General features: G+C 38.4%; 1 protein-coding gene across 1 annotated transcript in view; it reads left to right on the forward strand.

The window, feature by feature from the left end:
* The window catches only part of SYCP2L (synaptonemal complex protein 2 like), a 110,317-nt gene that overhangs the window by 28,220 nt on the left and 68,439 nt on the right, over positions 1-13,658 (forward strand). Inside the window, exons 14-21 of the mRNA XM_044251038.1 lie at positions 1,558-1,610; positions 2,224-2,269; positions 3,894-3,986; positions 4,082-4,142; positions 8,937-9,082; positions 10,473-10,566; positions 11,034-11,135; positions 12,000-12,075. Coding sequence (XP_044106973.1) covers positions 1,558-1,610; positions 2,224-2,269; positions 3,894-3,986; positions 4,082-4,142; positions 8,937-9,082; positions 10,473-10,566; positions 11,034-11,135; positions 12,000-12,075 — 671 coding nt within the window. The remainder of the gene's footprint in view (positions 1-1,557; positions 1,611-2,223; positions 2,270-3,893; positions 3,987-4,081; positions 4,143-8,936; positions 9,083-10,472; positions 10,567-11,033; positions 11,136-11,999; positions 12,076-13,658) is intronic.

Genomic DNA, 13,658 nt, shown 5'->3' on the forward strand with positions numbered 1-13,658 from the left:
GATGGACCCAGCCCAAGAAAACGTCATTGGGGGGGAAGCAAATTTCAGTGAATCTCAGATGGTAGGAGAGCTAGAGAAAATATGCATTTCAGCCTTGTACAGAGCAGCTGGGACAATGAGGGGAGGTGGAAATTGGCATGGGCTGCTCCAGTTGGAGGAGTATTGTGGGTAGTTGTGCTCTGAACCATCAGGCCTCTCTCTTTTAGAGGAATAGTAATTTCCAGTGTTTTCCATGCAGTCTGGGTTCATGGTGATTATACTCCCAAAAAGCACCAAAATAGGTTATAGTTTGCTGCATATTCACCTTCATCCTAAAATAGCTCAAATGGTTTTCCTCTTCTCTCTGAAAGTTCTTACAATGAAGGTTAGGTCCTTCAGGAAAAGGTAAAATTCTTAGTAGCCATGCTTGTGTTGAACCGAGCTTTTCTGGTCAAAACCACTATGCAATTAGAATTTTATTAAATCTGAAGTTTTAAATATACTTGAAATATTAACTTTGAGCCTACTTCCAGATAGGGTAGTAGTTGCTTAACCAGTATTGATTTTGATGGAAATGGAAAGACTATAAGCCTCAGGTTTGAGTCTACCTCCGTGGCTTACATGATGTACTTTGGTAAGGTGACTTAGGAAGCCTCAGTGTCATTATCTTGAGATAGGAATAAAACCCACCTTAAAGCTGTGAGAACTGAATTAGAGAAACCAGTGTGCCTGTGATGTTGTAGACTCAGAGGTTAGTTTCCTTTTTCCTCTTCGTTATTCCCTCGTGGTCAAAAAAATTCCACGAAAATAAGTCAAAAGTAACATTTCTCAAATCCTTTCCCCCATAGAGCCATTGTCTTCATGGAACTACTTTTAGGTCAAGGCTTACATTGCTGCTGTCTATTTAGTGCTGCATAAAGATGTGGATTGTAAGGAGGGACTACAATATCCATTCCTCCCTAAGAAAAGGGACAAAAACCTGGGTTGGTATCTGTTCAGCTTTAGTATTTTGGAGGCAACAAATTTACCTTCTTCCTGGCTTCTGGGTAGGAGAACTCTCTAACAATAATCCTTATTCTCAGAACCTGTGTGAGAAGAGAGAAACCAAGAAGGAATGGGGTAGAGAACTCTTCCTGATGAAAACTGGCAATGGATAATGTTCCCAGAATAAACCTGAAATGTATAAGCTTATGGGTTTATGGTTGACTCATTCTGGGTAGATATCAGCAAGATGGATCCCCAATGGGTTAGCATATAAACTGTAATCTAGGTCACTAGTTAAATCTATTTCTTTTCCCCTCAACCCAGTGAAATGTAACTGTGCACATAATCTTTGGAAATTTAAAGCATTCCTCAGCTGAAAATCTCCTGGCTGGGGGTTCCTTCCAGAATTTGGGTCTGAAGTTTCCCCTTTCTAACACAGAGTATTGTTTTAATTAACCTGTGATAATGAATCTTGGTGGAACCCTGTGATGCTACTGGATCCTGGGAATTCAGAAGCAAACCCTAGCTTCTACATGCTGGTAAAAAAATAGTAAAAACTTTTTTTTTCTTAAAGTTTGCATTATTTCTTTGAAGGATAGTAGACGGTTTCTCAATTACCTAAATAACCGACTTGGTGATGAGAGAAGGTAAGTATGTCTCTGGGTGTCATTTTATTTTCAAAATATCTGATATTAGAAATCTAGGATCTGTTCTATTTCAGGAGAGAATAGAAGATACATAATTTATCACTACTAGGTTATCCATTGAATAGAAACATCAGGAGATTAGATCCATTCTCCGTAGTGATTCATTTGTGTTTAAAAATTACCTCTATCAGTTTTTTTTAAGAATATTTACTTATGCTTTGGAATATGTTTAACATGTTCTTTAGGAGATTTTATGAAATGATTTTTTTCTTGAAGATTTGAAGTCTGTAGAGATAGGTTTATTACAAAGTGTTCTTGATGAGAATTTGCTAAGTTCACTCCTTTCATTGGAATCTTGCCCAGCAACTAGGAAGAGATACAGTATTAGTAAGCCTGGCTGGTAGACCAGTAATCCGGACTTGTACACGAGCCAGATGGAGACTGGAAATCTACCTAGAATAGTATCCATTTGTAGGTTTGAGACCCTCTTCCATACTTTGTGCAGAGAGATTTAATCACATACCCTAGATAAAAATGCTTGTTATAGAACATGTGTAAGTTGTGCTGGGTATCTGCCCATATTATATTTTTTACGTTGTGAAATGTTTTGCAGGGTCTATTCATTTCCGTGTATTGCTGCTTTTGCTGATGGGCATGAGGTATGTTCATCTCTGGGGGCTGTGAAAGTGGTATATATGGGTCTCATAGACCCTAACTTAGGTATACATACTTAGACCAAACTGCTCTCCCTAAAAGAAGGGCTTTTTAGAAAAGGAAGCTTACTTCTTTTAGAGGTCTCCATTCTGAAGACTTTCTTCACCTGTCTTCTCTCCTGCTCTAACCGGGATGCATTACTAATAAGTTTAAGGGTTCTATTGTTAATGCCAGATACAGGAATTTTAGGGTTGATACTGTGTTCATGAGATCTATTACAGGGATCTGGCATTATTTGACCCTATTAGTGGATACCATTATTCATGCCTGTATTTTAAGGAAAAGAGCAATTCCCTTGATTCTTTCCATCCATTTGATGCTCCCTACCTTATCCACAGAAATTGGGGGCTCTTTTTCCACAAGATACTTCTACCTTATACTTTCCTGTCTAAAAGTGAGCAGTTTCTTTTTACCACTTTCTTCGGTTTCTAAATGAACAAGGTCCACCTACAGCATCTTCCCAGGGGATAAATTCTTCAAAGACCTATGAACCTTGACTCAGCTGAGGTTTCCTGGACCTTGTCATCAAAATGTCCTAATCAACCATTTCTTTGCTTTGGATTTAGAGGCTGTTTCTCAGCCTCTCTGAGCCGAACCTTTAACTCCTAACTATACCACAAGTTTCTTCTCCCTAGGACTGATTTTAGTAGCCTGATTGATTTCTGCATCTCTATTTTTTTTCCCTCTGGTTCTCTGAAGTTTCCAGTTTCTGCTTCGTGGTGGATTTTTAAAATTTTTTTTAAATTAATAAAAAAATTTTAATTTTTTTTAAAAATTCTCATCAACTTCAACATAGCCCTCAAACTGGCTTCCCATAACATACATTATAGTTAAAGCCTTCATTCAAAGAAGTAAGCACATATGATGGAAAGTTGCCCAAGAAATGTCATTTTCAGAAAATCAAGTGGTGTATTTGTTTTTCCATTCTTAAGATAAAAACCCTTCATATATTTCTGATATGTCTAGAAAACATCTGGGAGGAAACAAAGACATTATTAATGTTTCTCTGGGAAGATATCAAGTTGAAGGGCAGAGAAGGAGACATTGACTGTTTCTATAAACACAATATGGTTTGAGGCTTTTTTCCTATAAGCACCTATTTATTTTACAATCAATTAAAATGAAGGTAATTTGAAATCTTCACATCTTAGCTCTACTCTAATGGATATAGTAAGGTAGATGGCAGATATTCACTTATATTTGATAATACCTCCTTTTCTTAAAGTTTCTATTTCTATGCAGTGTTTCTGTTGTTTCTGCTTCAATATAGGACTACTTTCTTATTCTCTCAGGGGAAAATATGTGAATAGAGTCCTCTGACACATTTAAACATCTTTTAAATGTTAAACTAAGGATAGTGGTTGTGTTTTATTTTTTTTTCCAGAAATACCTTAGTTATATGAAGTTAAGACCTTCCTCCTGCTTTGCAGAAGTAAGGCAATAAAGACCTCCTACAGTATTAAAGTAGTGTTTTTCCAAGAAAAGCAGAAGTTGTTTTTAGTGGACTAATTTCCCTCTGACTCTTTAACAGTATATGTACACAATTCATGTTGAAATTATATCTTACAGATGAGAAAACCAGAAGATGAAAAACTAGAGAAATTTTGGATTGACTTCAACCTTGGAAGTCAGAGTGTCACTTTTTATATAGACAATAGTAAGGTAACTATGTTTAATTCCTACTTAAACCAAGTGCTTAGAGATTGTTTATATGCAAATACATTTTGTGCTCATGAACGTAACTTATTTTTTTCCAGAATGCTCTATGGGACTCAGTAAGACTTTTGAAGGAAGCAGTGGTTAATTTCAGCGTAATAGGTAAGATAATTCTAAACCACTCCACATTTAGTTCTGATTCTAGGGCAGACTTTGTTCTTTGAGGTAGGAGGGAGATGGTATAGCCTGATGGAAGGAACACTGCTCAGGGCCTGGATGCAAGGGTACAAGGTCAAGGACTCCTTCACTTTGTGACTTCAGGATTCAATTATTTTCCTGAGGTTTGTTTGTTGTTGTTGTTGTTGTTTTTAACTGTAAAAATAGTTATAGTCACTCAGAAACTTCAAAACAGAATCACAATGTGAGAGAGCAATTTCACTTCTATATAGCAGACTTGAAAACAGATGGACATATCGATGTGCGTTGCAAAATTATTCAACGGCCAAGAGGTAGAAGTGACCCAAATGTCCATCTAATGGTGAATAAGGATGGAATACGATCCAGCTTTAAAAGGAAAGGAAAGTCTGGCACATGCTACAATAAGGATGAACCTTCAGGACATTACACTACGTGAATAGGCTAATCAAAACACATATCCTATCGTTCCATTTATGGGTATCTCTCAAAGTGATAGAGACAGGAAGTAGAGTAGGGGCTGTGGGGAGAAGGAAATGGGGAGCTGCTGCTTAACGGATAGAGTTTTAGATCTGCAAGACACAGTTCTGGAGATCTGTGGTACAACAATGCGAATACACTTAATGCTACTGAACTATATGTTTTAGAGTGGTTAACATGGAGAATGTTTTATGCCGCAATTAAAAAGTTGGGAGAAGGAGAGCAGGTACTTATAACCGGAACAGGGAAAGCATCTCAGGCTGACTCCATGCTGTGCGTGGAGCACAACGTGGGGCTCTCTCGCCACTGTGAGATCATGACTTGAGCTGAAACAGAGTTGGATCCAGATGCCTAAATGACTGAGCCTGCCCCCAGGTGGTTCTCCTGCCTCCTCTCCAGAAGCAGTCCCTGCCCTCTAGGCTTTATCCTCACCAAGACCAGTGACCTTTAAAACTCCAGACTTTTTAAGCCCTGCTGGTTGCCAGACCTCACAAAATTTAGGCCTTCTCATTTTCCAAGCCAATGACTTTGGAGAAATGTTCTCCTTGTGTGTTCTCCTGTGTACTCCTTTGCCTTTCATTGAGACCAGCTCTCTCCCCTCCATAGCACCAGAGATCCATACTTCTACTTTCTTCAGTGAGGCCTCTTCTCTCCCTTTAGTTGTGGCATTTATTCTGTCCATCCTCAGAACAACTTTTGGGGTATTCAGGATGATTTGATAGTTATCTAGTCAGTCATGTTTGTGGAATGAAATAAGCCGACAGTCCTCCTATTCATTCTGCCACCATCTTTTCTCAACAATGTACATTCATAACCCCCTTCCTCAGATCCTGGAGGGAAGTACCCAGTGCACCTCCAGTGGCCACACAAGGAGGTCAAGGCAGAGTACAGACAGAGCACAAGTCTTTGTTTTCAGGTCTATTTTGTCTGATAGAAATATTGTTACCTCAGCTTTCTTTTCCCATCCATTTGCATGACAAATAATTTTCCATCCCTTCACTTCTAATCTGCATGTGTCTTCAGTCTGAAATGAGACTCTTGTAGGAAGCATATAGATGTGTCTTCCTTTTTTATCTGTTCTGTCAGTGTTTTTGGAGTGTTTAGTCCATTTACATTCAAAGATTTACTGATAAGTATGTACTTATTGCCATTTTGTTACTTGTTTTGTGGTTGTTTATTTAGTTCTTTGTTCCCTTCTTGCTCTTTACTGTTTGCTGGCTTTTTGGAGTCATATGCTTGGATTCCTTTCTCTTTATTTATAAATCTGTTATTGGTTTTTGATTTGTGGTTACCATTGAGTTTATAGCCTCTTATACATATAATAATCTATACTTGGGCAATGGTCACTTAAGTTTGAATCCATTCTTTACTCCTCTACCCGCCCCCACCCCCGAGTTTTAGATAGATGGTGTCATACTAACATCCTCTTATTTTATGAATCCCTTGACTGATTTTTATAGATGTACCAAGTTTTACTGCTTTTATATTTCTTGCTTCTCTTACTCTTACTTTTTCTTACTCTTCTCTTGCTTCTCTTCTCTTACTTCTCTTACTTCTCTTGCCTTTCATTTCCACTCAATGTCCTTAACATTTCTTGTTAACAATTCTTGTCATGAATTCCTTTAACTTTTGTTTCTGGGAATTTTTTTTTTTACCTCTCCTTCTATTCTAAATGATAGGCTTGCTGGATAGAGTGTTCCTGGTTGCAAGATTTTTCTTCTTTTTTTGATCAATGTCTTTCTTTCTTTCAAGATTTTATTTATTTGACAGAAGCAGAGCGAGAGAGGGAACATAAGCAGGGGAAGTGAGCGAGGAAAAGGCAGGCTTTCTGCTGAGCAGGGAGCCTGATGCAGGTTTCTATCCCAGGACCCTGGGATCATGCTCTGAGCTGAAGGCAGTCACTTAATGCTTAATGACTGAGCCACCCAGGTGACCCAGGATTTTTCTTTTAGCACTTTGAGGGAGCCAGAGGGAGTTAATGATATATTCAAAGTTTCTGCTGAAAAATCAGCTGATAGTCTTATGGGGTTTCCTTTGTTTGTAACTATCTTCTCTTGCTGCTTTTAAAATTCTCTCTATACTACTTTTTGCCATATTAACTGTATACCCTGTTGTGGACCTCACTGGGTTGATTTTTGTTGGTGACTCTATGCCTCTTGGATCTGGGTATGTTTCCTTCCCCAGATGAGGGGAATTTTCAGCTATTCTTCATATAGGTTTTTTGTCCTCTTTTCTCTTCTTCTTCTGGGATTCTTATAATGTGAATGTTATACTTGGTAGTATTGCTGTGTTTTCTTAGTCTATTTTCACTTTATTTTTCTCCTATTCCACTTGATTGCTTTCCATTACTTTGTTCTCCAGGTCATTGACCTATTCTCCTTTTAGTCTATTTATTCCATCTAGTGTATTTTTAATTTCAGTTACCGAGGTCTTCATCTCTGATTCTTTCTGTCTCTTTGTTGATGGTCTCACTGAGGTCTCCCACTCTTTTCTCAAAACCAGGGAGTATCTTTCTGGCCATTACTTGAAATATTCTATCAGGAATATTATCTATTTCATTTAGCTCTTGCTATAATTTTGTTCTTTCATATGAGACCTATTCCTCTCTCATTTTGTCTGTGTCTCTTTCTTTGTGTTTTGAGAGTCTGCTATGCCTCCTGCTTTTGTAAGTAGGGGCATTATGAAGAAGAGGTCCTGTACTGCCCTGCAGTGCAATGTCCCCTGTTCACTAGAATCTGTTCACTAGAATCTGACACTTCATGAACATCCCCCTTATTTGTTGCATGTGTCCTATTGTGGCCAAGCCACATTCACATTCAGTCCAGTTGTCTGCAGTGGCTCTCCCTGTTGTGGCAGGGTTTAGTCCCTGGGTTTTTAGTGGGTCCATCTGGGGCTGCCTTGGGCTTAAATTGAGTCAGACCAGGGATCTAGGAAATGACATAGTACCAAATTGTAAGGCTCTTTTCCTGTGTTGTATCCTGAGAAGATTTCATGGGTTGGAGGGGCCTTGCAGTCAGACCTAGATGCCTGTCTCTCCTGCCCCCAAGCTCGGGCCCACCGTGAGACTGGCATATGCGGTCATCTTTCTCTCTACCTAGAGCAGGAGTTACTCTGAGGTGGTGGTGGCTCCTGCTGTAGCTGCTTGCACACTGCCGGGCTTGTGATACATCCTTGGATGCGCTCTAGCCATAGGCCTATTGGAGTGAGCAGGTCCTGGGGAGAATGCAGGGGCAGGGTGTGTGGTGCCATTGAGTCAGACATATTTAAAATCTTAGAGTAGCCTATTAAAAAGGCCAAAAGTAGATTGATTTCAACATACTATATTTTAAAAAAAATTTTCACCCAGTATATCCTAAATATTAGGATTTTAACACATAATCGCTTTAACAAGTGAGATCTTCTGCCTGCTCTTTTTTGTGTGTGAAGTCCTCACAAACTGGGGATAGGTTTTATGCTTCTAGCACATCAGTTTGCACTAGCCATGTTTCTGGTGTGTGGGGGCCACAGGTCCAGACCCATGTGCCTCATTCTTCCTTCTCTTCATTCTCCTCAATGTGTGACCCTTTGTTTCTCCTGTTCTTTCAGGCAGTTTATGCTTTCCTTTCCTGCATCTTGGGACTCAGCTTGTAGTTACTGTGGCTCATTGTTGAACTCTTCATGAATTTTGGTCGAAACTGTTTCCTGAAACCAATTACTATTTGTCGGTAGAGAGCAGGTGTCCTGGTCGGAGGCCCTCAAGGAGATTGTTGTCGGAGACACAGGTCCCTCTAGGCACACAGGAGCCTCCTCAAGTAGAGTCTGTTGAAACGAAGGAGGATGATTCCATTTTTGTGTATGGGGAATAGTGATTTTTATTTTGAATTTTCAGAAGTGAGGGACATCGGAGAGAATGAGAATGAATGTTGTGTTTAATATATTAGGGGGTAAAATACCTTCTATAGGTGAAAGCTTTGTATTAAACAAATGCTCCTTACAAATCAGATTGAATTCTATAGACATCAAAACCATTTCCAAGATTTTGATTCCAAGGTTCTGCTATTAAGGTAAGTTACTTCCTATCTTTGAAGATCAACCACACAGTCCTATTGTGTATATTTGTATGTATAAACACACACACAAAGGTGCGTCCAACAAAAATAATTTCAAAGTAACTTCATTTAATACAGTTTTTCTTCTTACTGCAGAAAATCTGAACAATTGACAAATATCCCAGTGGAGTTATAGAATTTAATTTTTTTATTATGTTGATATGCATATGCATACTTTGTTCTTTTTTGTTAGAAACTGAAAATAGGAAGATCCTCATTATTTGCCTGAAGAAACCTATTACTATTGACAACAAAGAAGTGATGAAAATAGAGATCCACTTTGATTCGCAATTCGACATATCACAAGCTTCCACTGAAGCTTTAGGAGAAGACAGACAGGTGGCAGATTTAGTTCTTGATTATTTGAAAATGTTTTCTTGCATTTTTTTCCTATTTCTACCTTCCTTGTTGGGTTTTGATGTGAATATTTGCTCAAGCAGATAGCTTGATCTTTGGAATACCATGTGATGAGAATTGAGAGTCTGGGTCCTAATCCCAGTTCTTTCCATAGATCATCACCTGAGGTCAGACACAAGGCCTCTTTCTACCTCAAAATGCTTTAAACCATTTACTGTGAACTGTTGAAAATTTTCTAGGATAACATCCCTACATTGCCCCATTCTTCCTGAAGTTTTGAGGGTACTTGCTGTGGGCTTCTTAGCATTTCCTTCTCTTCCTCTAATCCTTGAGAACTGAAGGGAACCACTAGAAATAGCATCTCCTAAGGAGTTTTTCTGAAGTTCTGTCTCCTGGTCTTCAGGAGCGCTACTCTTCCAGAATGCTGTGGCCTCCATATCACTCATTATAATGTATCCTATTTACATGCAAGAGCACAATGCCTTGAACACCTGGGTGGCTCAGATGGTTAAGCTTCTCCCTTTGGCTCAGGTCGTGATGGCAGGGTCCTGGGATCAACTCCACAGGGAGTCTGCTTCTCCCTCTGCCTGACATCATTTACCCTGCTTGTGTGGGCTCTTTCTATGATAAATAAAATCTAAAAAAAAAAAAAATTAAACCCTTAAAAATGTGCAATTCCTTTATCACAGATGGCAGGCAGAGCAAAGATATTTGTGATAAAGACCTAAGATTCTGTGGTGGTGGCCATCAGAAGGTTGAATTAAGAATCAGAAGAAGCCTGGGGCCCGTTTCCTTTTGGCACTGAGTTGTACATGAAAACACGTTATAGTCTATTAAGTGCTCTGTAGCAGAGTTTCCAAATCCTTACTACATGAAAAGACCATTTTATGGATGGGATGAGAAATAGAGTAGAATCAATCACTTAATTAAAAATTATGTTACATATGAATTGGTCTAACACGGATGCTAGACTTGCTGAGACCCCAAGGGGGGAGGGCCTCCAACTCCAACTTGGCTTTATGGGAGAACGAATTCAAGAACAAGCCATGTAGAGAAAGAGACAAAGAATTATAAGGCCTAGAAAGGAACTCCTTCACGGACAAAGTAGTAGTTTCTCTGCCCAGATGAGGAAGCAGACCCTTCCCCCCACACCCCCCCATTGCCTCTGATGAAGGGTTTTAGATGTTCAAAATTACCTAACCATATAGAGAGGGGCTTTCTAAATTTGGATTTATCATTTACAGTTGGCAGTAAGATAAACTTCTTTTCTAACTTATATTTGTTGTATTCTGAGCCTTGAGTTTTTCTTAACAAAAATTTTCAGAGATTACTCCTCTTTTAAAAGTCATGTGGATTTTGGCTTACATTTCAGATGTTGCCTGACCAGACGAGAAGCTCCTCGGAACTTTCTGGTAAATTTGAGAAAGAAGACCTTGACATTCCTAGTACCCTTGAAAGAGAGACAGGTATATTGGGAAATAAAATTTCTTACTCTGAATTCCTTTTAAAAACAATGATAAAACCTTACTTGGAAGAGGTCACTGCAAGCCTGTGGTGTGGAAGAGTAATTAGTATACCATTGTACCTACAGAAAGCAAAGCTGCTAGCCACCTTGAACCATTTTCCCTACCCAATACATTGTCTTGTGGGTCCAATGTAAATGACAAAGGAGAAAAAATGAGTCATGGCTGTGGCTACCACAAAGCTGACCTGCACGGATCCTATATCTATTAGGAGTTAATTTCAAAGTCATTTCTCAAAGTCCCCATAAATTTTGGATTCGGAAGTTTAATGCAGAATGTAACTACCGGCTCTTACCAATAGATGGCGATGTACCTACAGTGTGGGGGTCCCAGGGAGCGCAATGAGAGAATGCGTTCACCCGGGCGTATGGTTACTTTCCCACTTTTAATGCTCTGTTCTCTGTGTATAGACCAGAAAGAAGAATCTACCAAGCTGGCAGAGTTAATGAGTGCCAGAGATGACCAATGCCCAATAACTCTCCCCTTAAATGACCAGTCTGAGCCCGTTGTGAGTATGGGAGGCTGGGTACAAGATTCTGAACTGTGTCTGCCAGGATGCAGACTGGTAGAAGCCACTTCTGGCTTGTCATTTTTTTTCCCCCTAACCAACCATTTCTCCCTTTTTTGGACTATCCTCTCCTTTAGATCATTTTTGCCTGACATGTTTATGTGTTCTCTTCTTTGACACAACTTGGCTGTCTTTGGAATGTGTGACTTGGCTGGCTCTGCCTCCTTCCTTCACTTTGAATCTAGAGACTAAGATAGAGGGAAAGGAGTTTAATGTTTGCAGTTAGACCTGGTTTTCACTTACTAGATATAGGAACTTGGGAAAATTAATACCACTGAGTCCGAGGCTTCTTATCTATAAAATGGAGGTAATAGCTCATTTAAACTGTAGGCCTTAGATACTCTACATCCTGTTTTTATTCTTAACCTACTGTTTGGCATATATAGGTATTCAGACCAGTCCTCATTTTCTTATATTTGATTACATGTATATTACACAGAAATGTAACAGAGTGTTCTTGGTACTGACAAAACTCTTGAGGGCAGATAACATCAATTTTTTGAAATAGCCAGCAGTCATTAGGAGTCCAGTCTAATGAGTAGAAACCCAGTATCTTAGTATTTAGAAATACTTTACATGCCAAAAGAAAAGCGACTCTAAAAGAACTTTAAAAGAGGGACTTCAAAGTCACCATAACTTTTTTTTTCTACAGCAAAGAAATACAGCAGATAGTTCACCTGAAAAATGGAAACCAGATGACCTACAACAAGGTCAGCTTTTAAAAAAAACTATCCTAAGACTTGAGTAGTATACTTACATATTTTCTTGAAGCTTAACTATTTTTGTTTTGAATTTTCATGATTGGAAGTCACTTCAAAAGATTCCTCAGATTTACAAGAACCATCAGTAAAAATTCAGGATCCTAAATTAAATGACAAATCCAGGTATGTGACTTTTAAAGTTATTAAACCATGTTGATCGCTATTAATGTGACCAGTTGATGGATAAGTCAACTGTCTTTCCATCTTTGCTTCATCCGGCCACACCCCGCACAAGGACAGAGCATTGTGCGCAGTGTTCTGTGGAATCATTTGAGTAGTGCTGGGATGTTCTCCTGACCTACAGATCTCTACCAGTACACCCCCCAGTGATACATTTGATCTCTTATTCCCAGCGAGGAAACACATATCACCTGACATTGATTTGCTACTTTTCCATGTAGGCCTATGGAGAATGGGTCATAGGATAAGTAATTATTTATAGCTTTATATAGAGACAACTGGAATAAAATAAACTATGCATATTTAAAGTATGTCATTTGAGTTTTTAACCTATATCTATACCAAGGACAGTCACTACAATCAAGATAATGTACCTATCCATCATCTCCAAGATGTTCTTGCCCCTTCGAAATCCTTCTGTTCTGCCCTTTTTGTCCCCCTTACTTGCCCCCTTGCAGTCACTGATTTTTGCCGTGATAGAAGAGTTTGCAATTTAAAAAATCTGATATAAATGAAATCAAAGTGTGTAATTTTTTCCTACCAGCTTCTTTCATTCAGCATAATTATTTTGAGATTTATCCATATTATGTATATCACTAGTTCATTCTTCTATATTGCCAAGTAATAGTTCCTTCATGAATTTACCACTATTTGTTGATCCATTCACCAGCTGGTGGCCATTTGAGGTCCCAGTTTTTTGTTATAAGGAAAGCATTTGGGATCATAAATAACCCTTTGTATGGATGTGTATTTTCTCTTGAGTAAATACATAGGAGTGGAATGACTGGATCATTGTTGGTGTACATTTACCTTCTGAGAAACACTGCCAAAATGTTTCCTAAAGTGGTTAAACCATTTATCATTCCCACCAACAGTCTTTGAGAGTTCTAGATGTTCATACTCTTCCTAATACTTGGTAATGTTAATCTTTTTAATCTTAGCCCTTCGAGCAGAAATGTAAGGATATTTCATTGTGGTTTTAATTTGCATTTCTATAATGACTAATGGTATTGAACATCTTTTCATGTGTTTATTTTCCATCTTTATCTCTTGGGTAATAGATCTTGAAATCTTTCACTATTAAAAATGATTTGCTTCAAGTGTTCTTTATATATTCTATATATGTCCTTTTATTAGGTATGTTTAAGCTTTTCTCCCTGTCTAGGGCTTAACTTTTTTTAATTTTCATAAGTGTCTTTTTTTAATCTTTCATAGCTATTGAAGGCCTGATGTACATAGCTAATACAGCTTGTTAGAGACCTTATAAGCTTTACTAAATGCATTGAATTCCATATATTCAGTCTTCACCATATCCCTAAGGAATATATTTTCACCTCCATGTGCTAAAGGAGGACATGAGGATAAAAGAACTCACTCGAGGACATATCCCTAGAAAGTGCTGGCTTGACTATAACATATCTTTAAAGAGCAAAAGTTCTTAGTTCACATTAAGCTCAATTGATTGTTTTTTCCCAATTCATTTTTTTCTTCTATACTTTATGCTTTTTTTGTGATGTGCTTAAGAA

Source organism: Neovison vison, chromosome 1 (assembly GCF_020171115.1).
Source record: "Neovison vison isolate M4711 chromosome 1, ASM_NN_V1, whole genome shotgun sequence".
Taxonomy (NCBI): domain Eukaryota; kingdom Metazoa; phylum Chordata; class Mammalia; order Carnivora; family Mustelidae; genus Neogale; species Neogale vison.